Source organism: Nannobrachium achirus (assembly GCF_963921795.1).
Source record: "Nannobrachium achirus genome assembly, chromosome: 22".
Classification (NCBI taxonomy): Eukaryota; Metazoa; Chordata; class Actinopteri; order Myctophiformes; family Myctophidae; genus Nannobrachium; species Nannobrachium achirus.
The window spans coordinates 5109933-5134082 of NC_137829.1; the positions used below are offsets into that span (position 1 = coordinate 5109933).

General features: G+C 43.7%; 3 protein-coding genes across 3 annotated transcripts; 1 reads left to right on the plus strand and 2 right to left on the minus strand.

Moving 5' to 3' along the window:
* Positions 1-434: 434 nt before the first annotated feature.
* On the minus strand, positions 435-9005 carry lcmt2 (leucine carboxyl methyltransferase 2). Its single transcript, XM_080753250.1, has 14 exons — positions 8885-9005; positions 8465-8589; positions 7723-7804; positions 7432-7612; positions 7148-7304; positions 6850-7039; positions 4040-4144; positions 3517-3604; positions 3152-3376; positions 2492-2740; positions 2090-2187; positions 1658-1845; positions 866-1001; positions 435-681 (listed from the first exon to the last, which is right to left on the minus strand). Exons 1-14 carry the CDS (start codon positions 8930-8932, stop codon positions 466-468), a joined length of 2088 nt encoding a protein of 695 aa, XP_080609376.1. The 5' UTR covers positions 8933-9005; the 3' UTR covers positions 435-465.
* Positions 9006-9481: 476 nt separating this feature from the next.
* Positions 9482-16096, plus strand: rab5b (RAB5B, member RAS oncogene family). Its single transcript, XM_080753626.1, has 6 exons — positions 9482-9575; positions 10255-10559; positions 11205-11356; positions 12738-12860; positions 13060-13153; positions 13644-16096. Exons 2-6 carry the CDS (start codon positions 10394-10396, stop codon positions 13757-13759), a joined length of 651 nt encoding a protein of 216 aa, XP_080609752.1. The 5' UTR covers positions 9482-9575; positions 10255-10393; the 3' UTR covers positions 13760-16096.
* Positions 16097-16320: 224 nt separating this feature from the next.
* dbr1 (debranching RNA lariats 1) lies at positions 16321-22022 on the minus strand. Its single transcript, XM_080753140.1, has 9 exons — positions 21893-22022; positions 20915-21328; positions 20522-20646; positions 19951-20031; positions 19753-19838; positions 19047-19271; positions 18615-18692; positions 18355-18500; positions 16321-17432 (listed from the first exon to the last, which is right to left on the minus strand). The coding sequence occupies exons 2-9, from the start codon at positions 21109-21111 to the stop codon at positions 16667-16669; spliced, it is 1704 nt and encodes a 567-aa protein (XP_080609266.1). The 5' UTR covers positions 21112-21328; positions 21893-22022; the 3' UTR covers positions 16321-16666.
* Between the last annotated feature and the right edge of the window lie 2128 nt (positions 22023-24150).

Consider the following 24150-nt stretch of genomic DNA (forward strand, 5'->3'; position numbering starts at 1 on the left):
ATATTTTTTCTTTTTTTCAAACTGAGGTCTCACCTGAAATAAAAACCTGTCTGGTAAGCAAATTATGAGAACTTTTCTTTGGAATGTGTCAGTCTGTTACTTTGTCCTGGCAGTCCTCCTGTAGTTCCATTCACACTAAAAATAATCACACCCAATGTGAAGTGAGCGGTGGTCGTGCTTGCATAACGTCTTCAGACTAGGATTTGAGTATAGGATGTACAGGCTATGCTACACACACACGTTTTGCTATGGCAAAACGCTGAGGAAAAAGGCTACAGACACATGCACAGCCACTCTATGGAGCGGTTTACCACCGCTCAAAAAGCATCTGTGTCCCTGATATTATATAGTATGTAGAGAGAACAGTTATATATGCCATACATTCCACAATGGTCTAGTTAATTTAGATTCCACAGGAATAAAGTAGTCCACAGCTCCTCCTTTGGAATATTTGGATTCTTCTGTTCAGGTTTGTACCAAACTAGCTGAGTCCGTGTCAGAGGAGTGCACATTATTTAATCCTAGTGCAGATCTGAGGTCCACAGTGACAGGCTGACGGTTGAGGTGAGTCCCGAAGGAGAAACAGTTTCCGCCCCCACCTATCAGGAGCACAACTGGTTCTTCAGGGTCTGTCAGCTCACTGCAGAATGAATGTAGCAACAGAGGCCAAGGTACAGAGGTCTAGAAGAGGAGCAACAGACAAGAGAGACATTTCAACATCAAGTCCATTGTTTAATGGTCCCAAACATGAAGCTGATGGGGAAATCAAACCCTTAAGGTGTGAACAATAGGGGAAATCCTTTAAAACCTGTATGTGATATGTGCATATAGCTATAATAAGCAGCAAGGGGTAAAGTCAACTTACTGTGTCCAGAGTGAGTTCCACACTGGTCCCAGTGGTCAGATGTATAAATGTAACACCTGGCACACCCTCTGAATGCAGCCAAACTCCACCCACCAAAACCAGACGATCTCCAATCACATGAGCACAATGAGAATATCTGGACAGAATAGAAGGGTAGACAACATTAGCTTTCTTTGCATCACATTCATTTGGAAGACTTCCCATCTTTCCAACAAGTGACTTGAAAGAAAAAAACATTATTGGGTTCTGCGCAGCTATTATTGTTTGTGTACATGATGCCTTGTAAGGGAGCGCTTGTTTTTGGTGGAGATGACGGAGGCGTGCCGTCCCAGGCGACCTTGAGCCCCGTGAGACACTCCTGAGTGAGCGAGTCGCTGTGTGCCGTGAGCCGACTTGGCGCCATTAAAAGTTGTAAACCAGGGGTCCAGAATAGTAAATCTTTGTCTCCCTACCTCCGGTTCAGCCAATCACAAGCCGCAGCCGACAAGCCATCGTATACTAAAACAATAATCGCTTCTGGGTAGTCATGCTGCTGTTCCTTGTATTTCTGATTCTTGTTTATTCTTCAGCCAGGAAATCTGCCTCCCCATGCATGAATAATGGGGTCGCCAAAACATTCCCTCATAATATGGGGTTATGGTATAAAAACGTTTGAGAACCCCTGCTGTAAATAATACTGTTAACATGTACAGCATATTGTCGCTAAGTGAAGTGTTGAGGGCTGTCCTAAGTACTGCATCTTGTTTAGATGAAAAGCCTTTTTGTGTGTTTTCATGTACAGAAGCTCTATACCTGGGAATAGGAGGGGGCTGGACCTCTAGCGTGTCCCAACGGAAGCCTCTGTTGGTGGGCCTTAGCAGTACTGTGTCTCCTAGTGGCACACCCTCCCTCCCCAGCCCACCAAACATAACCACTCCTCCCTGGTATGGACATGCTGACTGGGAGAGACGGGCCTCAGGTGGTGGCCCCTCGATCAGGATCTAACAACACACACACACACACACACTCACACACACACACACACACACACACACACACACACACACACACACACACACACACACACACACACACACACACACACACACACACACACACACACACACACACACACACACACACACACACACACACACACACACACAATTACAATAGCTGAGAAAGACCAATACACCACTGCCATTGTTATGTGGGAGCTATACAACTGTGTTGGGTTCAACAAACCTCAGTCCAATGCTGCTGGTCGACAGACAGGAAGTGACTATCGCCCAGCACTGGCTCCGCCTCATTTCTTCCACCAAAGATGAACAGGAAGTTCTTGTCTAGGGGGAAATGGAGAGGATTCAACCAATATAATCTGACCTCTACGCTAATTTATTCTTGCGACTGTAAATCTACAATGATTTGAGGTACATGGCCAATTATCAGAACCTGATCTTTGCTTTTACAAGCAGAGCTTACGCTTTCGAATCACAGAACATCTAGAAAAGAATGTTCTGCATTTCCTGGCAGGAGTATATTATTTTTCTTTAAGAGGGATTTCATGCCTTTATTGATAGGACAGTATGTGGTATGCGTCTGGACCGGTGGCCAGAGCTCACACCTCCTTTGCTGTAAATGTCTCACCGCTGTAGCTGACCATGGTTGCAGAGTGCCTCCATCTTGGCTGTGGTGCATCCCCTGTGCAGGCCATCTCCTTTACGGACAGTTTCACAATGCCCTCCTGGTCCTCTGAGCCCACAGAGTCAGGTGGACCACAGAGCTCAACAGTCACTTTGAGCAGGCTTCTGATTGGGTTGAGGGGTGAGGAGCGACCTCCATACAGTATGGAATCCCCTCCAGGGAGGGAGGTCACAGTGTGATATAGCCGCACGCCTGGTGGCAGAAACATTTATTTAAAAAAAAAAAGAAAAAAAGAGAGACCTGACCTGAGGCCGATTCTACAATGTCTTCTAAATCCTAATGGTTTTCTGAAAAAATGTATGTTTCTATATCAGTGGTACTCAACCTTTTTAATGTCATGGAAGGAATTATATGTATTTGACCGCGAACCCCCATCTCAGTCAAAATACTTTGTTCCAGGGACCCCGAGAGAGAAAGATTTGAGTCACAAATGTTTGCTTTAAAAAATATACCTTCAAAGATTTGCATACATTTTCACGATTTTTCAAAAATATCAGATCTACAAGCTCATTTTGAATAGCTTAAGTTAATAAAATAATGGTTAAAGTGGTTAAAATCTAAAAGCTATACATAGTATGCTACTGATCACTAAAACAAACTTACCCCAGTCTGCGGAGGATTCCACACAGGCACATCTCCAGCCGGCCTGACCTCTGAGGAGAAGCCTTGGGGCTGCCCCCCTGCCTCCTCGACTAGAGCCTCCAGTGAGCAGGACCTGGCCTGGGCCCATAGACGTGGAGGCCATGCCCAGTCCCTCCACAACCACTTCCTCTGGAAGGAGCCTCGCACTCAGGAGAACAGGGCTCAGAGAGGAGATTATGGATGCAACTGGAACACCAAAGTCAATAAGAAAACGGAGTTACAAAAACAATCACAACGTAGGCAGAGAAGAAACACATAATGTTGTAGAGATTTACTAATACATCAAAACTAAAACACATATTATATCACCTAAAGCTTTGAGTTACCTGGAGGTTGTGTGAGTAACGCTTGTTTGGTCAGAGTGCCTCGAGAGGCGGTGAGGATGAAATAGTGGGAACATTTCTGGTGCCATTCCTGGGGGGGATACAGATATATAAGGACGTATTAAATTATGTGAGGGTGGCTGTGGCTCAGGAGGTAGAGCGCCCGCTGAAGGTTCCCAGTTTGATCGCGAGCTCCCCCAGAGTTGGTGTCGAAGTGTCCTTGAGCAAGACACTGAAACCCTAATTGCATGGTTTCCTCCACCATTGGTGTATGAAATGTGTATGCGAATGGGTGATTGTAATGCACAATCATTGTAAAGCGCCTTGGATTAAGGCTCTATATAAAAGCATCATTTATTCATCCTAATCCTGCTGACTGAAAAGAGGAGGAGTCAAAAGGAGGTTGTGCCTTACTATAAGTTAGGCCTAAAATAAGGTTTGAAAGTGGTTAACCTACTAGGTATTGTAATGCTGTGATATTTGAAGTGCAAGTAACAGGAAATAGAGCCAAGTTCAAATTGCTAACCTCATACTCATCGAAAGGCTCCAGGCTCTCCACTGTGCGTCTTTCCTCCTCAACGAGGTCCAGGTAGAAGTCATTCATGTCCAGACACACACACTGCTCCCAGCCCTGACAACACATAACGTAGCTTCAATGGGGACACTGTTACTCAATTTTGACTGAACACTTGAGCATGGTTAAACATAAATAAAACATCATTAATTGCGACCGTAGGTCGCACTTTACTATCAAAACCACCACAAAGTGTAACTCCCTCCGTCTAGAGGTCTTCGGACCTGCCCGAGATCCGAAATTACCCGCGATCCGAACCGCCCCGAGCCGGGTAACGGGGCCGTTTTCGAGCTTTTACCGCGGGGCGGGCCGGGGCCGGGGCCGTCTGCCCCGGTTCCCCGGGTATCTCCTGTTACCCGAGTGGAGCCGAGACAGGCCGAGATTGAAGTGAAAGCGAACGCAACAACTGCACCAAATAGATAACGCCACACGATGGCACTAAAGATGCAGCATGTAATCTGTTGCATTGGTTGTGAGAACTGACTCACTCAGTCACAACAACACTGACTGTATCAGTTGGATTGTTATTATTATCAAAGATATTAACGTAACGTTTTGGTTAACGGTTTACAATGGAGTTGTCATTGCGTGTTGTCATGCTCTGCAGAGCAAAATGGACACTCAAAGCAGAAAGATATAATGAACAACACATGCGACAGAAAACGATAGCATTAGCATTTGCTGGCCAAAGAAGAAGGAATAAAAACATGGATTTATTTGTATTTACAAACTGTCCGCATTGACTTACTGGTCTGGGAAAAGATCATCTTTTGGCGAGAGGCACAGCGCCGCTGACAGCAACAGCAGCACCGTGGCGACGTTAGGTAAGAAATATGTCTGATACAACTCTTAATATAATAACGTTGGCATTCTTTCATTTCGGGGCGACAGGTTCGGGTCTCGGATCTCCCGTTCTGCTCGGGTTTCGGATCCAATTTTTCTAATAACAGGCGGGGCCGTTCGGATCGGATCCATCACGTCTCGGGGCTGATCGGGTAACGGTTCTCAAATTCCAAATGATAGACGGGGCCATATGGGTCCGGGTCCATTTCCCCCGGGTCCTTTTGGGTTCGGGTAGTTCAAATTGGACCCGTGAAGACCTCTACACTCCGTCTGTCTGTCAGTCTGTCTGTCACACCTCACACGTCACACTTTTTCCCTGCTTATATCTCCGCAACCGTAGCCCCGATCCATGCCAAATTTTGCACACACGTTCCTTGGCTGCCAAACTACAACCTCCAAGGACCCCCGGAGCTCCAGGGACCCCCAGGTCCCTGGGGGACCCCCAGATGTAAAAAATGACTAAATGCGCAAACATGACCAAATGACCACCCCAACGGGGCTGCTCACGGGGAATTCCCGGGGACCACCGACTCCTGGTGCTCCAGAACGGATGCAAAAGTGGTGGCGCCCCCAGTGGAGGACCCCCTACACTGCAGCTCACATAAAATGCCGTAACTCCGGCTAGGAACGACCGGGACAGCCGGGGCCAGTACCTATTCGTCCGCCTTGCCGGCGCGGAGACCCCACCCCTCATTTCTCACATGGCCCTCTTCTAGCGCCACCATGTGGCCGATTCTTGCAAAACACATTTTTGGACACTGCTCCTACAATTTTCGCCCTAAAATCACGCAAATCGGTACAAAGTATGTCTACACTCATCCCATCAACATGAATCTGTCCCATATAGCGCCACCTCCAGGCCGATTTTTAAAAACACATTTTTGGACACTGCTCCTACAGATTTTGCCCTAAAATCCAGCAAGAGCCGCTGATACAAACGACCTACGGCCTGGTCGCGACTTAGGCCACGACTTGGAGGTCGTAGGTCCCGGTTCTGGAGGTTTTGCGCGATCTCGGTCGTAATTCAGCGACCTGGGAAGTCCGCGATCGAAACTCTACGCTTGCTAAGGGAAGGGACGCGAGTTTAGAAACTCTACGCTTGCTAAGGGAAGGAGCGCCGCGATCGAAACTCTACGCTTGCTAAGGGAAGGGACGCGAGTTTAGAAACTCTACGCTTGCTAAGGGAAGGAGCGCTCGTTTTCAACAGCGTCGGCAGGTTAGCTACTCAGTGTCGGCAGGTTAGGGTTAGGGTTAGGGTTAGGGTTAGGGTTAGAGTTGGGGTTAGGGTTAAGGTTAGGGTTAGAGTTGGGGTTAGGGTTAAGGATAGGTTTTGGTGCACCTCGCGCGGTCCAAGTGACTACAATGGAGCGCTTCCTACCTCCGGTTCAGCCAATCACAAGCTTCAAAAGGTTGAATAGCGCTGCTGCTCTAGAATATTCTGCAAAAAGACGGCCCGGGGACGACCGAGGTGGCGCAACCACGGCCGGGGGTCGCGAAACTAGACCGGCCGCGACCTAACAAGTATGTACCGCGAACTACGACCTCCAGAACCGGGACCTACGACCTCCAGGTCGTGGCCTAGGTCGCGACCAGGCCGTAGGTCGTTCGTATCAGCGGCTGTCTCTCCTAAAATCACGAAAAACACTACACAGTATGTCTACACTCATGTCATCAACATGGATCAGGAAGATTTTGGCAAAACACATTTTTGCCCTATTTGTGGAGATAAGTGACCTACGGTCGCTTATCTCCCGATTAGGGAGCCTTACTGGTTATACCGTTTATCATAGTTTTCATACTTCCCCGTAATTCACCATAGAAATGGGAAATATTTCATATGAGATTAATTCGAATCCAAAACACACGAAAGAATAATACAGAATAGGGTATAACTTGTAAAGTCGCAACTGGGGACTAACCTTGTCCAGGAACCTGCGTATCTGTGCAGCGGTGTTTGGGTACTGTCGAAGCGCATGCAGACTGGAGTTAAGCTTCAGGAAATGATCTTGCATGATGCGACCAAAGGGGTCGTGGGGTCGGATCTGTTCATACATTACAAAGAGGGATTGGGGCAGAAGCTGCGCTGCCCAACCAATGACAGCGTCCGACCTGTACCACACAAGAAGATATGCAGATGTACCATATAATTCCTGCAAAAACAAATCCATGCTCAAATACTGATACATCGCCTTACTCTGACACATAAATGCGAAGTACCATTGTGTCTCCATGTAAGTAAGCACCACTTCAGAGAGCAGTAGGGTAGGGGCAGCCCAGTCCATCCCGGCCTCACCAAGAGCTTCTTCCACCTGGGACGCTTCTCTGACATCCACCCCTAGCAGGCAATACCGACTACTGGACACATATACAGGGCCTGGAGATGAACAGTACAAACAGTCATGGGCACATGAAATGCGCCAAACAAATGTTTTGGATTAAATCACAATTTTGCTGGTCTAAATGACAATTGATTTGTGATGCGAGTGGATGGCATGGTAGACCTGTGACAGAAAATGGGTTGGAGTCCAATTTTCCACTGAGTGTAATATTGCTACTGATCAGGGCGGTTTTGCGTCGAGCAACATCTGGGAAATCCACCTCGAACACCACAGCTCTATCAAGAGCCGCCTCTGCATGCAGGCGGAAATACAGAGAGTCAAAACCTGCACCCAAAGACAAAATCTAGATGAAGACAGAGGATGAGAGAATAAGAGAAAGAATCAAAACACAGGCAAATGAAATAAGGTGCACATCTTCAATGTAACATGTTGTACTAATAATCTAATACCAACCTGTCTTTTAGGACAGTTTTCTGTCACTTGAAGAAACCTCTTCACACAGTGGTCCACAGCTCTCCAGCGAACATAGTAGCCCCTGAAACATGAACAAATATACAAAACATATTACTTATTACTTTGGCACTAACCTAGGGAGAGCCAGGGATCAAACTAGTAACCTGCTGTTCCCAAGCGTCCACTTAACCTCCTGAGTCCTGAGCCACTGTCGGAGGTAGCTTGTTATGTTTACAGTACACATTGCAAGCTACATTGTTGTAGTTTAATTAATACAGATGTAACAACTGGTATCTCGACCCTGAGTTTTTCCTTATTATTTTTTTAGCCAATCATTTTTTACCCCCCTTTTCTCCCGAATGTAGTCGTTATGCCAATTGATTCCTCCCCACACACATTTCTGTGTTTCACCTGCCAGTGAGGAGCCCCCACCAGGAGGACGTGGAGCTTCCGTCCTACTCCTCTCCTCGCTGACAGGTGCCGCGCCAGCACATAGGAGTACCCCATTTTGCTTCTCTCCCTCGAAAACTGGCCAACTGTGTTTGTGTAGACGCCCGACAAAGCCGGTTGCACCACGGTGGATTCCAACCCCAAACCTCCGTGGTGGTGGTGGGCAGGGAGTGACTTTGCCACTGTGCCACCCGAGCGCATGAGTTTTTCCTTATTCATTTTGTAGAACATGACCATATCACTTTTATTTCTGAAACAATATACAGTTGGACACTTCAGTCCTGAGACAGACCTGTTGATGAGCGGGGCTCTTCTGGCCACCTTGCACACAAAGTGTTGGAGGAAAGCATCCTGGAAGTAGCCCTGCGCAGCAGCAGACACCTTGCTCACCACACTGCTATCATTAGTTCCCTGCACCTGGGTGGAGAGACAGCCACGTCAGAGTTTACCTTCACATTGTACTTTCACTTAAACTTTAAAAGTACCAGGTTTGGTTAACTTCCTTTGCTTCTGCTGTGTGTGTGTGTGTGTGTGTGTGTGTGTGTGTGTGTGTGTGTGTGTGTGTGTGTGTGTGTGTGTGTGTGTGTGTGTGTGCCACCGTGCGAGAGAGATTAATTGTACTGCCTGAACATACATTATTTTTGATTTGATTGTATTTCTCATGCCAATATCATACATCCCTACTTTGAAAGAGAGGGGTGAGAGACCTTACCGAGGTGTCCCTTCCTTGCTTTTGTTTCTTTCCGTGTGTGCTTGGCATAATGTCAGCTGTCACGACGCTCAGAAAAGTCCATCGATTCTACTCTCGATTTATTGATTACCCTGTAGATTCTACTGTCAAATCAAAGATAAAATGACTTCCGGGTCCGTATTTGTTGACATCCGGATCTGTCATCGTCCTGGCGAGCCGCTGACGCCTCCTGTCGGCTCGGATGTAACCTATGGCTATAATTATAACCTCGCGTCACAGCCGTCACTATGATATAATGATGACAAATTCAATTGGTTTATTATGGCATGGTGAGTCTCAACTGAGTCTGCGACATTAACACGCGAGGCTGAACCAAATGGCACATTTATGGCCACATAAATGAATATTATGTGATTTAAATAGAATAATGTATATGTTGTTTTCTACGTGTTTTTCTTCTTTATTAATAAATGGAAAAACACAAAAAAATCCGTAGGCCTATTTAGGTTTAATTATTTTCATTTCAATCGGCAGAGTTGAGCATTTCCATTCTGATAGTTTGCAGTTATTTTGACAATGTGACTGTTACTGCGGCTGCGCGCCTTTACAGGAAGTGCTGTGAACGTTGTCCTGAAGCAGCTGATCGCTACATTACATTGTCAACAGTCAAAGCTTTTGGTCCTCTGCTGCTGAACGGACGATATTGTCTGAGGTAAATATACCAGGATGTGTTGATCTAAGGCTGTAAACATAGACCAGATGTAAAAAATGTGGCGTAGATTGTGCTGGATCGGGCGTCGACTTATTGTCCAGTAATGTGTCATCCTCATCCTGATGTGACTGGACCGACGGAGCCCGTTTATTTAGCACTCCCATTATGATGTTAGTCTGATGTCACAGCAGAAAGCACAATGACACATTCACTTACAACAACAACAATAACAACAACAACAAACATGTTTATGTTTGGCCAACACATATGATATCAGATCTGAAGCTGCGTTGTCGTCTGTCTCGATTTAAAGGTGTATTAGCTGGAGGACCGCAGCATCCCCGTGTATTGGAGCTGTTCACGGTTCATGTGACCTGGGGGCCTGTTTACTGACAAGTGTTCATTCACACATTATAAACTAGACATGCATTGTTGATAGATAGCCGTAATGCAATTGCCAATGGCACTCATGCTGTCTCTCCCATTGTCTTGCCTGGCTGCGACCTCTCTAGATCTATCTAGATCCTTTTGGGAAAACAAATGTTGGCAGAACCATATGGAAGTGATTTTAGTTAATTTAAGACACGTTCTTGTGCTTTTGTGAATGATTGTAATTTGTAATTGACCTAATCATGCCAGTAGACACACTAACTTGACACTTCCTTCTTACTTTATGTAGCAACACCCAGGAAGAAGCGAGTAGAGCCCTTTGTGAGTTTTGGTGACATTAGTTTGGGAGAAGTGTGTTACCAGTTCCAGAAGCTCCTGTCCCCGCAGGGAGGAGGCCCAGTCCCCTGCTGTCTCCTACTCCAGTCAGGATGAGCTCCAGAGGTGGTGGCAGCCGTACAAACGGCGCTCTGCCACAGACCAAGATCTGCCAGTTCAAACTGGTGCTTTTGGGAGACATGGCTGTTGGCAAGTCCAGCTTGGTCCTGCGCTTTGTCAAGGGACAGTTTGACGAGTTCCAGGAGACAACCATTGGAGGTACGGAAGGGGGTAAAGGTGGAATACATGTACTGTATCGGCTATTTGGGATTGAATTCAGTCGGTAGGACACAGAAGGTGCTTTTGAAACTGATATTATCCTAGATAAAGTACTATGTTCTATCCGTCTGTCTTTCAATGTTATATGAGATACTTAAAGTGTGGTTCCTGTGGAAATAAGCCTTGGCTTTCTAGGATCTCCTTTTAGTTGACCGTGTACCAGTGATTTGTACTGTCATGAAACTGTACTTTTTTCTATTGCAAACTTCTAATAAATTCTTCAATCAATCAATCAATCAATGGTAAAGGTGAAACTGAAGTGTAGGGATAATAAAAAAATGTGGGTTGTGAGTTAAATTCCAGGGCCCTGGGAGTCATGCATTTTTGTTTTTAGATGCAGTAAGAGTTTATACTTTGCTTACTGTTCAAAGGTGCTTGCTTCTAGTTGTATTGTCTACCTGCTATAACCTACTTTCTCAGCACTCAAGTCAAGTTAATGATGCTCACTCTGAACACACTGTATAAGTTACTTTGGATACGTGTCTACGGAATGCCCAAATTGTAATGGTAGGATTTGGGGGAAGGAGAACAGTCGGGGGAGAAAGAGCCATTCTGTAATAATAACCCGTCCTAATGTGTGTCCAGCTGCGTTCCTGGCCCAGTCGGTGTGTTTGGATGACACCACCGTCAAGTTTGAGATCTGGGACACAGCAGGACAGGAGAGATACCATAGTTTAGCTCCCATGTACTACCGTGGGGCTCAGGCTGCTATTGTGGTCTTTGACATCACCAAGCCGGTAAGCCCTATACTTTTACAGTGCTTGTTTTTCTTGGCATAATTGATACGTAGCTCACACGAATCCTCCATAATTCTTTTTCCGCATGCATTTTTCAAACTTTGGATATTCTGTTCATTGTTCAAGCAAATATCTGAATACTTGTGCTCAATCAATTAGCCAGTAAATCCATTCAAGACTCTCAGCTGTGACATTGTTATCTCAGCAGAGGGTAATATGGTAACTTGCGTCCCGAGAGCCATTCACATTATGGCCACCGCCTAGCATTGCCTAAATATTTCACCTATAAACTGCTTCAAAAGAACAAAGTTGGATTGAGAGAGTCACCATCATTATTTACATCAATACAAGTGTGAAAGTCAGGAAGCGAAATATAAAACCTAGGATATTGTTGAGCCATTACATTTTCTTTCAGCGAATCTTGGTTACAGCAACATTGTTCCAATGAAGCGGTTTTGTTCATAGAGATGATACATTTGTAAAGATTGCTATAACCTTGAGTCAAAGCGGACAACAACCCCAGACCCACAAGCAGCCAACACTTTCATATATTGAAAGTGGACACACAAGTCCTCAGCTCCACCTGACGTCGCTGTGCACATGGTGCAATGATTACATTATTAGAAATGAAGCACTAAAATATTGAAATCATGTGCAACCTGTGGAATGAGTATCTAAATAATATTTGGGGCCAGCCCAGCCCTAGCTCAAAAACTGTCAAGAGTGGGGCATCGATGGCTGAGTCGTTTAAGGACCCATTTTCAATCTCTGTTCATATAATTGGTCTTCACCAATACTCTTGATAATAGGAGGGCTGTGGACACTTCAGAAAACCCGCTTACCAGTGACATCATCATTAGGCAGATCTTTTCCTTCAAACAAGATTTCTGATTTCTTACTAGCATACCAACTTTCCAGGAATAGAAATCCTGCCTAGATTCCCAATCAATGATATCACTGGTAGACAGGTTTCTGAATAGCCCACAGCCCTCCTCTGAGATAGACAAGGTAGACCAAATGGTACCATATGAGCCTAAGTGAGGACTAATTATATGAAGATAGGTTGAAAATGGGCAAAGTCGTCCTTTAAGGCGCATACCAGATATAGGCTCTGATGCGAGTCCCAGGTTCGATTCCCGAGCCTGACGGACCATTGATGCTTGTCACCCCTGACTCTCCCCCCATTTCCTGTCAATCTACACTGTTTTATCCAAAAAAAAAGGCCCCAAAAACATCTTAAAGAGTCAAGAGCTTTTGTTCACCAACTGATGAATAAGAAAAACAATTGTTGATTTTAACAGTTCTGTGATCTTGATCATAAATCAGTGGTATTTTGAGTAATAATATTTCAGTGTTTTTCTTGTTACTTGATGTGTTGCAGGAGACATTTGAGCGAGCCAAGGCCTGGGTTAAGGAGCTGCAGAGACAGGCCAGTCCTAACATTGTCATTGCCCTGGCGGGAAACAAGGCAGACCTAGCAGAGAAGAGACTAGTAGAGTATGAGGTAATAGTATAGGGAAGGCTTGCCCCATGCTGTAAATGTTGTGATGTCCCAGTGCCCTATATTACAAAACAAGACATGTTTTAAAGACCGTTTGCACATAGTTTTTTTTTTGCCAAAGCTGGATTTTGATGCTTTCAGGCTATTTCCAACAAAATCTCCATTGATTGTGTATGATCTTTTGATGTGTTGTATGGGACAGGAAGCCCAGACGTATGCTGAAGACACCGGCTTACTCTTCATGGAGACTTCGGCGAAGACAGCCATGAATGTCAATGAGCTATTTCTGGCCATTGGTGAGTGACTCACTCAGTTTTATTTACACATGAAACAAAACCAGGTTTCGGTTCCCGTATCTTGCCATCATGTAACTATAAACATTGGTGAGATATGCATGTACAGATTTTTTTCCAACCAGATTTCCATAAATCAGTCTTCACTAATGTACGGTGTTCAAACCTTTTAATTTCCTTTTTTATAATTTTCACAACCATGGTTATTATTTTGGCACGCCGACAATATAGGAGAAAGGCTATAGTTTCTGTTTTGCTTGAAATCCCCACCGATAATGTCAGGCAGGTAAACTTCCACTCTGACAAAGTGAGTAGACAGAAGTAGTACAATTTTATAGTGAGCACTAGTCAGAACCAATATGGTGAAAAGGTCGGAAGAGGGTGACATATTCCCTTAAGTCGTCATTGTCTGTTGCTAACTTTGGCTGGATAATACATAGTAACATACTGTCGGTACAGCTGTACTGAAATATTTACCCTTCTCCTAATGTAGCAAAAAAGATGCCAAAAACAGACACCCAGAACCCTACACATGCGGCACGGCACCGGGGAGTCAACCTTCAGGACCCAGACGCCCACTCCACCCGAACCTGCTGTGGTGGAAACTAGACCCTCTGCCCCACCCCGCTCCACCTCCCACGACACCACCGCAGCCCTTTAGCCATCCCGTCTCCTTCAAACAACCTACAGGGCTGGGCCAGGCTTGGGGAGATCCGGCCTCCACCCCCACCCCTCACCCCCGCAAAGATCCACCTCCTATTCAGTCCATAGTGACCCAGACAGACAAACAGCCTGTGGTTAAAAATACCGAGAGATGAGGAGGAGAGGGGCGGGGAGATGAGAGTAGAAAGACGATGTCTTTTGCAAGTTTGTCTCCAGAGCGCCAAGCAGGAGCGATGCTGGACAGAGGAAATGAACAGTGGAGGAGGTATGACCAAGGCTGAGATGGGAAGGAAAAAAAAAGAAGAACATGGAAGAGAGAGTGACTTTGTCTTGTATTTAGCACTAATTGTGAATGTCTTGTTTCTTTTTTTCTCCCCCTTAATCTAACTGTGCCTCTAGTCATTTCAATCAGTCCTAACTGACACTGATTGTGTAACGAGGCACATAACTCATCTGCATCACACCCTCGTTAACCGCTAAGTAGGAAAATAAAGGGACAACAAATTTGGAAGATAAAAAAAAAAAAAAAAAAAAAAAGCCAAAGGAATACAGAATTCCTTATTTGGCCTTTTCTCTTCCACTCTTCTTGAAGCTTGCTCCTGTCCTAATCCCCTATAAGCTACTTCCCTTGATGAAAAAAAAGGCATCACCCCTTGCTGTGCACAATACTGCACATGGGACCTGCTGGAATGATCCCATACTGTAGCCAAACACTCCCCTGCTTAAACCCGATTTATGCATCTTCGTAACAAAATAGTCGATCTACAAACCTACAACGCGTTGTGTGTTCGTAGGGCTTCCATTTTGAAGCATAAATCGGTGCGTAAATCAAACATTATACTTCCTCTAATGCAAGGACACCAGATAGATGAGACCATTTGAGATAGCACATATTCACAAATTGTTTGTATTGAATTTATATTGGTTTTATTTTACATGACCTTTAGCGTATCCTTTGGACAGATTCATGGATCAGTTAACAGGCTAAGACGTTTTCTTTTGCACATACACTCGCGATACAAATATGTAGCCCCTTAAATATGCACTTACGCAGAATGCAAGGTAGCCGTGCCCCTGGAGCAGGCGGGGTTTGGGAATTGATATCAGCAGAAGCTGGACTCCCATTTTGCTTTATCGTGTATGAACACACTCGTTAAACTTAAGGACAACAGGAAATGTGTGCATGTTACAATTGGGGAGATGGGGTTATGAGGAAAATGTGATCCACTGTTTAATTTGGCCTTGCACACATGGACCACTACTAGCATTAGATATTTTCTTAGGGACACCTTCTCTTACACAGAATATTAAGATCACTGACCTTTACCAATATGTTTCTTGGTGAATAACAGGAGACAGAATTGGAGGAAGATACAGTAGAAGCTATAGATGTTGAGGTAGACATCCTCCCTGCCCTGTAGGAGAACATACAGTAGCACTCATACTCCCATCTGGTTTCGGTGTGTCCCTCATCTGTCCAGTGTCTTAAGGCTAAGTTGTTGGTGAAAGTGAAACAATCGCAACCTTTAATGCTTTTAATTGATGTTTGCTGTTCAAGGGTTGGCTGAAGAAAATAAGCAAAAGGAAGCGATGAATACAAAAAAAGAAAAAGAACAGAAGTGCCTATTCCCAGTTTTTATTTGAATCATTTTTTGGGCTTTCTTCGGGTGCGTGTTTGATGGGCAGAGCGTGAGAAAGGCACCGCCTGACATTGGCTTGTACTAGTATCCAATAATTTCATTTTAGGCTGCATTGGCTCTGGTTGTTTAAGAGCCGTTGTCAAATACACTGTATGTTATGTGTTGTCTAATTTTAATGAAAATATATGCCGTTGATTTTACCAGAGCACACCTGTAAACCTGGAATGACTCTTTAAACAAAGAAGGAAAAAAAAGAAGCAGCGAGATCAATGTTATCAATCTGTTTGATTTAAACAAATGTTGGTGTCCCGGGGAAATTCCTTGCATTTCATCAAGTCATAGGTTTCAGTCATCACAAGATAAATGGGTCGAATCAGTTAAAGGCTCAAAAAATTGCTTTAGAATATGAAAGGACATTATCATCCATAGCAGTGATATTCAATGAAAACAGTATTATGTAGTTACAAGAGTTTTCTCCTGGACACAAACACTCAGCTCATCATGTAAAATTGTTTAGAATAAGGAATAACATTCATTATCTCTTCAGTGATCACAAGTTAGTGTCACGTGCAATTATGATGACAAAGTTCATCAAGTGGAAATGGACTTGATTATTAGCACCTCTGTAAAGTCTCATTCAATAAAGCTGTGTATGGCGCCCAAGCGCAGAATGCTAAACAGAATAAGTTGATCATTTATACTTTTAAGAGGACTGAAATGTTTTCTCTTTGCGGCGTGTGTTGCCTTCAGTTGTACAATAATCTTCCTAGGCTGTTTAGAGGGTGAACGATTTATTTAAGTCGAAAATAGATTAGATTTCTTTTCCAGTCGAGCAGAGTTTTTATCACTGTACATGGTATATAAAAAATACATTTCAAACAGGACAAAAAAATGCTAAAACGATCACTTTTGGGGCTAGGTTATAATAAAATCAATATTTATAAAATGAAAATCATGATCTAATTAATTACACAACTTTGTTGCAATAACTTGCAGATTTCTTTAACAGTTGAGTCCAAGAGAGAAGCTCAGCTCTCAATTTGGATACTGAAAATGTAATGGGTAATTTCTCAGAATTGTTGGCTAAGTGCCAGTATTCTTGGATAGCATGATTGTACACAAACTAATTCTACACTTTACAACATGACAATTCTATATAATGACATAATTAAATGGAATAAATTCACAAGTTTGTATAATCTCACCCTGGAAACTAATCTTCACTCTCCTCATCCTCCGCTGCCGTGTAGATGACCTGGTTCCTGCGTTTGATCATCGGGGTTATGCCAGTACGTCCAGTGCATCCTTCATCACTGCTACGTTTGGGGATCCGGACCGCGGGGGCCTCCCCTTCTCCGCTATCAGAGTTCCCCTCGCCTTCTGATGAGGGCTGGGTGCGGGTCACGGATGGAGTAGAGTGGGAGGCAGGAGGCAGGTCCATGGGAAAGGACAGCTCGGACGGTGAAGTGTCACATTTAGGTTTTGGCAAAACCAAGCGGGCTGGGGTATGGATCTCTCTGGAGGCGCTGTCAAAGTGCCCATCTCCCTTTGAATCGGAACCACTTTTGGCTTCTTCTTTAGCCTCTCCCTTCTCCTCTTCCTCCCACTCCTCTTCTATAGTGATCTCATCAGGATTATATGAACTTGACAATCCTGATACCGACGTGTCGGTTGGATACTCGCTGGGCTCATCCGCACTTCCTGTACTAAATTGGTCATCATTCTCATCTTCTCCCTCCCCCCCGGTGCTCCCATCAGCACATCCCTGCCCGAGCTGGGCATAGATGTCTGTGAGGCCCAACGTAGCACAGAGCTCTGTCGTCTGGGGGTTGGTGCTGAAGTTTGGGCTCGCGTCAGACCGGGGCTTGGCTGGGTCATAAACTGGCACAGTCCTGCTAAAGTTGTCTGGAATGACTAAATCCCCATTCATCTCTTCTATCACATCCATCATGGCAGCTTCTGAAGCGCTGAAGTCCCACCTGAAGTTAATACATAATGCAAACCAAATGAGTATGTGGCCCAATTAGGGATTTTAATCATTATTGATCTGTGAATTGATCTGAAAATTGAATTGAATAAAACAGGTGCATCTGAAAGAACCACAGAAAGCATGTGATGGTCAAGTTTAATTTGTCTGACAGTGAGCAGGGTGCGTTTGATTATTCCTTCTAAAAGAAAACAGGTTTGTGCTCTTTTTTTTTTTTTACCAAATGGGTTCCCAGATTTCCCGGTCCCATAATCTTTATTTCATGTTCATTTTCATTCTAGCTCTCTCTTTCTCTCGAGTGAGAACTGAGACCAACAAGTATCTTTTCCTTATAATACCCAATAATCAAACCATGGCATGTACTACTACTAACCAAACCTAATTTGGTTTCCAATAGTTTTTTTTGGAGCGGTGAAAGCGCTCCCAATAGACAGGTATGTCCGTGGGTGGGTGGGTGGGTGGCTGGGTGGCTGGCTGGCCGGCCGTGTCCGTAGCCTGGCAATACCTTGAGTGGCCACACACAACACACTAGTTAAAGGAGGGGCGCTGTTTTGTGCAGGCCAGGCACACTCACCACTCACTCACAGGCACAGTTTACTCACTCACTCACTCACATAGGGTACAGCTGCTCAAATTCACCGCTCCACTTCGAACCGAGGTTTGATTTTTTTTTATTGCTCGGAGTGCAAACCACTCTCCATGCCCTTGTGTTGTGAACTCTTACAAGTTTGTAGTTTGTTTGCTCATTTCAATTTGACATACATTTGATATTCAATCTATCATAAATGATGATGTGTGACTCCGACTCCTGTCTGTTATGCTAGGCCCAGCCCACATATTCTTTTTCACAAACAGATTACAATTATTTGATATAATTATAATTTGGAATATTCCAAATGTGCATGCATGTGTACCGTTCATGCAGGCCATTGTTCATTGGGGGGTTCCATGGCTGTGGGGAGGTCCTCTGTAGGCTGTTGGTGGCCTTCAGAATTGCCAGCCACTCTGGATCATACTCCAAATCCTCAGAGGAGTCTGGTCTATCTGGTACCTCCACGATCTGAAATACAAGCATACCATTCCTCACTTAGACAAGACACAACTACATTCGAGTCTAAACACCACCAACAGTCAATTGCTACAGTACATGTACGTCTTTCTGCAAGGGTCTTACCTGTAAGAATTCTCTGTAGGGCAAACATTTATCCAGAGACAGGAACTTGGTTGTACGTGGGGCAGCATTACCTTTAGGCTGCAGGGAAGAAACAAGACTGTGTATAAAATTGACTGGATATTAACCCATTTAGAACGGGTACACATTTTGTGTATCATTATTTTATGCTTTAACTATTGAAAAATAGCAGATATACAAGCTCACAGCGCAGCACCGAGTGCCGCGCTGCGAGCTCGTAGATCTGCTATTTTTGAAAAGTCGTGAACATTAGAATTTTGAACCCGATTCTATAAGTGTCTTTTGAATCCTTCTAATTCTAGGCCTAAATGGGTTAAATTGAATTATCAGAGGGAACGTTTCAGCCATTACTACACCCAGTAACATCTATTGATACCACCAAGCTACAGTACAGGTAAAAGGAATGGCTCTCACAGTGTGCTGCATGAGGGCAGCAAACTTGACGTGGAGATGTGCAGAGAACCAGTAGCTGGGCTGGAGGTGAGCCAGAAGCTCCGCTGCAGGCTCACTTCCCAGTGAGTTGGACTCCACCTCCTGACGCAGAAACTTCTTCTTGCGCAGCAGCTCCTCTGTGCTTCCGTAATTATAGATGCCTCGGGGCCAGTCGTGGCTCATGAAGATGTCAATTGGCATCTTGATCTGAGTCCAGACATGAAAGAATATTTTTAAGAACAACAAATGGGCTAACCTGACTTTCGCCAGATGGTTTGCAGCATTGCGTATGCCTGCATAACGCTCTGCTTCTACCATCTGGGCTCGGTCCAGCACAACCGATGTAAGGGGCGGGCCATTTTTTAAAATTCTAAAGCAGGTGATTGGATATGGCCGTGCCAACTCCAACCACTCATATTGGCCTGTCTGCATGACGTTGCACCCAGAATCCGCCTCCTGGGTTTCCACGTGGTCTGCAATCAGACTCTATTGGCTCAGAGCCCCTCAGAGCCCGCCCATAGCAGCCGCTGATTGGTCCGGCCGGGACTTTACGAGTGTTATCAACTGTGCTGGAGCGAGCCCAGATGGTAAAGCAATGCATAAAAGCAATGCTGCCACCATCTGGCGAAAGTCAGGTTACAAATGGGCTGCATTTGTGGTTGATAAGAGTAAAAGTTATTTTCTTGACCTGTTTTAATTTGAAGACGTCAATGTTTCGGATGTGGTAAACACTTCTCAGAGTGTCTGGGCCGTATGGAGGGAACTCGTGGTGACCTGTAATAACAAATATACATTGTTTAAGCATATGACAAACAACTGTTCATCTCATTTAGACATAGTATACAACAGTAACGATGAATTAGACAGAAATAAGCTTAGAACTCACCCTTCCTGTAGTCATGGGATTTAAAGATTCCAGACAAGCCACCGATTCTAATCCCCTTGTAGCGAATGACACCAGCATAACCTGAGCGTAGATGGGCATATTACCAAGTGAGTGAATAATTAATGGACACAGATGGATGGATGTGTGCGCCGACTGTAAACTCCTCCTAGGCCTGTCACAATCATTTCATAATCGCAATTATTTGAGATATGCAATTAATTGTCATAATCGTTTACTTGTTGAAAAAATTTCATACATTTTCCAAAAATGTATGACTTTGAAAGTATACAATTATTAAATATGTCAGTCATCTGCCCTGTGCAACTTTTGTTTACGAAGCCCGAAAAGCCAAAGAGAAAATTTCACTTTTAGTTAGTTATGTTCCAGTGGTCATTGCCAGAAAACACGATTCAAATCCTTAATCGCAATTATTTGTGTGACAACGAATTGTCAATCAATCCTAAAATTGCACCATGGAGACCAACCAATTTACAATTTAGACATTTAGCAGACGCTCTTAATCCAGAGCGATTTACAATAAGCAAGGTAAATACATCAACATATTCCCTACCCAGATAGTAGATGTTGGGCGCCACCCAGCCTCCGTACGGTAGCTCCTGCATGTGGTTGGATGCCTCATGATTCCCTCCAATAAAGATGGTCAGGACTGGAGCCTTCTTTTCTCCGGAGTAGTACCTGCAACACAGACTGTGATTAGAAGAGAAGCCTTAAACCACTTAAACCCCTCTATTCTTATTGAAGCAGACAAGTTACAACTGTACTTTGACCACTTTTTCCTGTCTACGCCAAGAATACCCGATCTACAAGCTCACGACTCGTCGACGTGAGCCTGTAGATCGGCTATTTTGGGCGAATGTTCCCCCAGGCCAGAATAGGTATGCTGGGGTTCAAGTGGTTAAATACTCTTGATTAAACCTTTTCCTTTGGGGTGAGCATTACTGACTTGTAGAAGGTCTGCATCGTTCTGTACTTGGCTGGCACGGCCATGCACTTCATGTCTCCTTCATTTCTCACTGCCTGGAAGTCCCCACAACACAGCAGCAGGTCCACCTTGACCCCTTCCTTGTTCTCCAAAAAGCCAATCGTCTCATAGATCTTATCCAGCTCGCCGTGGCAACAGCCTTCCACCGCAATCTTCATTGTGGTTCGACAGAGGGAGCAATAGATCCAAAGCAATTACAGAAACTGAAGATATGGTGCCGTTCAGGGCTACTTATTCACTTTCGAGTTATGATTTAGTTATCTTTGATATTTATGTGCATTGCTCGGGGATGTCAGCTTCCAGTGATGCAAATCTAGTGTCCAGCAACAGGGTTTCTCAAATTGATGGTCTCTCACTTAATGAAGCTGTTGTGATCTGTAAGGGTTCAAACAATGAGAAACATTAATAGAGCTTTTGATTGATTGAATATTTTAATAGAAGTTTGGAAAAAAAAGAAAGCACAGTTCATTACAAGGTTTTAAACCCAAGAAAACCTATGGCTTGTTTGCATTGTCTTGTTGTAGGCAAAGTAGTAGTAGGCATGCTACATGTACCGTAGTACGTTTGTTTTCAACTGAAACGTTCACAATGCATTGTGAGCTTGAAGATCGGCTATTTTCAAAAGATTTATTAAATACATTTTGAACACGTGAAACGGTACATTCTGCACAATGAGTACATTTACTGTGTAAGTATATTTTATTTCGATGCCGATAATTTAGTACTTTTACTCAAGTATATTTCAGATACGGGACTTCTACTTGTGACAAAGCATAACTATATTGCAGTATTGATACTTTTACTCGAGTACAAAATGTGAGTACTTTTTCCACCACTGATAACGCCACACAGTGACACGAGCCGTGTGTGTGAGCCACATTTCTCACACGTCCATGCACCAGCTGAACAGCAGCAGCTAACGACGAGCTGTATACTCACAGAGTTGGGTCGATAACAGAAGGCTATGTTTCTCCGCTCCTTTCTCAGCTAACTCCACAGACTTTCCCACAGAATCATCTCCAAACTGGACCTCTGCCGAACCAAAACATGTCAATTTTCCCACCCTGCCTCCTTAAGCACTGGCGCATGCGCAACACTTTTTATTTTAGGTAAAATAATTTTGGATCGGTAACAGCAGATTCCATTACTAATAATATTATTACTATGTTATAATAACCCACTGTTAAACATCCCCCCAAAAGCTAGACATTCAATGATTTTTCTATTTTATCAATGTAATGAATAAATAAAAGAAAAATCTAATAAATAACATAAAATATAAAACTAAAAGGTTAAGAAGAAGTAGTGAAAATAGCCTATCAAGTGAGCTTATAAATCGGCTATATTTTCACTAGTTTGTGTCCCAGGCAAACGTCTGTCTCTGTTACTTGGGTCACTGGCTAAAAAGTTTGGGAAACAGTTATTTAACACATGAAACATTTGCATACTATGTTCAGTGCTCGTATTGGAGCGCAACAAAATATTTATATTTCATACAAGACTGCTTCTGATGAATCGGTTGTATTTATAGTCCCGACTACGTCACATTTTATGACCATTTACTCAATTAACGATAATTCTCTTTCGATCAATGAGCAGCTATGTTATCCTAGATATGTTTTCTATTTATCGATAATTAAAAACAAAACAGCTATTAAACGATCTTAAAGACACTTGTGATGGCGTTGTGTCACGTTTTAGCTACTCATAAAAATTACTCTACTTTTCAAAGCCACTCACTCTGCGTGGGGCGGAGAGTGTGGAAAGTGCCGTTGTTGCCAGATGTTGCGAGAGAAATAAGCAATCAGATCTATGATGAAAACAAGCCCAAAAGAAGCAACTTAATTTAGACGGAATTGATTGAAGATTGAAGAATTTATTAGAAGTTTGCAATAGGAAAAAGTAAAGTTTCATTACAGCACAAATCACTGGTACAAGGTCAACTAAAATGAGATCCTAGTAAGCTTTACGTACAGCTTATTTACACAGGAACCACTTTATGTATCTCATATAACACATTTGCACTCCATTAAGGCTTGCGGAAGGGCGTTCCACATGTTAGAGCCTTTTATAGTGTTACATCTAGTTTGAACATGATAGTGGAGCTGCCGCTGGTGTTGTGATCGTGGACATTGACCTTTAGGAAGTATAGCCTAGTTTGTCAGGTACATGGGTATCTTTGAGGTGTAGTGTATCTTATAGGCTATACACCCGGCCCATTGCAAGATGAAGCCTACTCTGTCAGCTACTTTGAGCCACCCCAGTGACCCCACGCTTTTGTGGTGATTATCGGTAAGGTGGGCCCGTGGAGGAAGACAAAGCATTGAATTGAGAGTCTGACTCTATTGTCATTGAGCCAGGTGCAAGCTCATAGCGTAGATCTGCTATTTTCAAAAAAATCTTGGAAAATGTTGAAAATGTGGATTTTTTAAACACACACAGATTGAACAAAGACTAGCGTTAGAGAGTTTGCATAGGAAAAGGTACAGTTTCATGACAGTACAGTTCACTGACAGTGCAAGTTCAGCTAAAAGGATTCCTCAAAAAAGCTTTTGGGCTTGACAGACCAATGAAACGTAGTACTATGCAGAAAAAAATAAGTAAGAAAAAATATAAACCAGTCGTAAAACACAATGCAAATATAAAAATGAAAACATTTATCTTATTCCAAGTCTGGGAATGATGGCCAATAGGCTACAAAGAGATTTTTTTGTAGTTGCAAGGTTAACAAAGTGTGTGTGTGTGTGTGTGTGTGTGTGTGTGTGTGTGTGTGTGTGTGTGTGTGTGTGTGTGGGTGGGGGGGGGGGGCACTTAACATCTCTGCATCAGGTTTATTTGTTTGGATCCCCCTAAAGTACAAAAAAAAAAAAAAGATAGTTGACAAACATTTTATGAAAAGATTTAGAAGATTTTCAGAACATGTGTGAGGTGAGAAAGGTGAAAACTATTAACTAAGTCAAACTAAAACTGACTGACGGCAGCCAGTTTGAATTATATTAGGCTATAAATAATAATAATTTATATAATTAAATGATAATTATTTGTCAAATGTTCATCTTGATAAGGGCCAGGGAAGTTGGGCAGGTCATTAAAAAAACAAAAACAAAAGGGCACTTTGGCAAAAGGGCACTTTGAGGCAAAAGGGCAGGTGTCCAAGCACCCAAAGCACCATTCATTCACTGCCTTTGCAGGGAGGA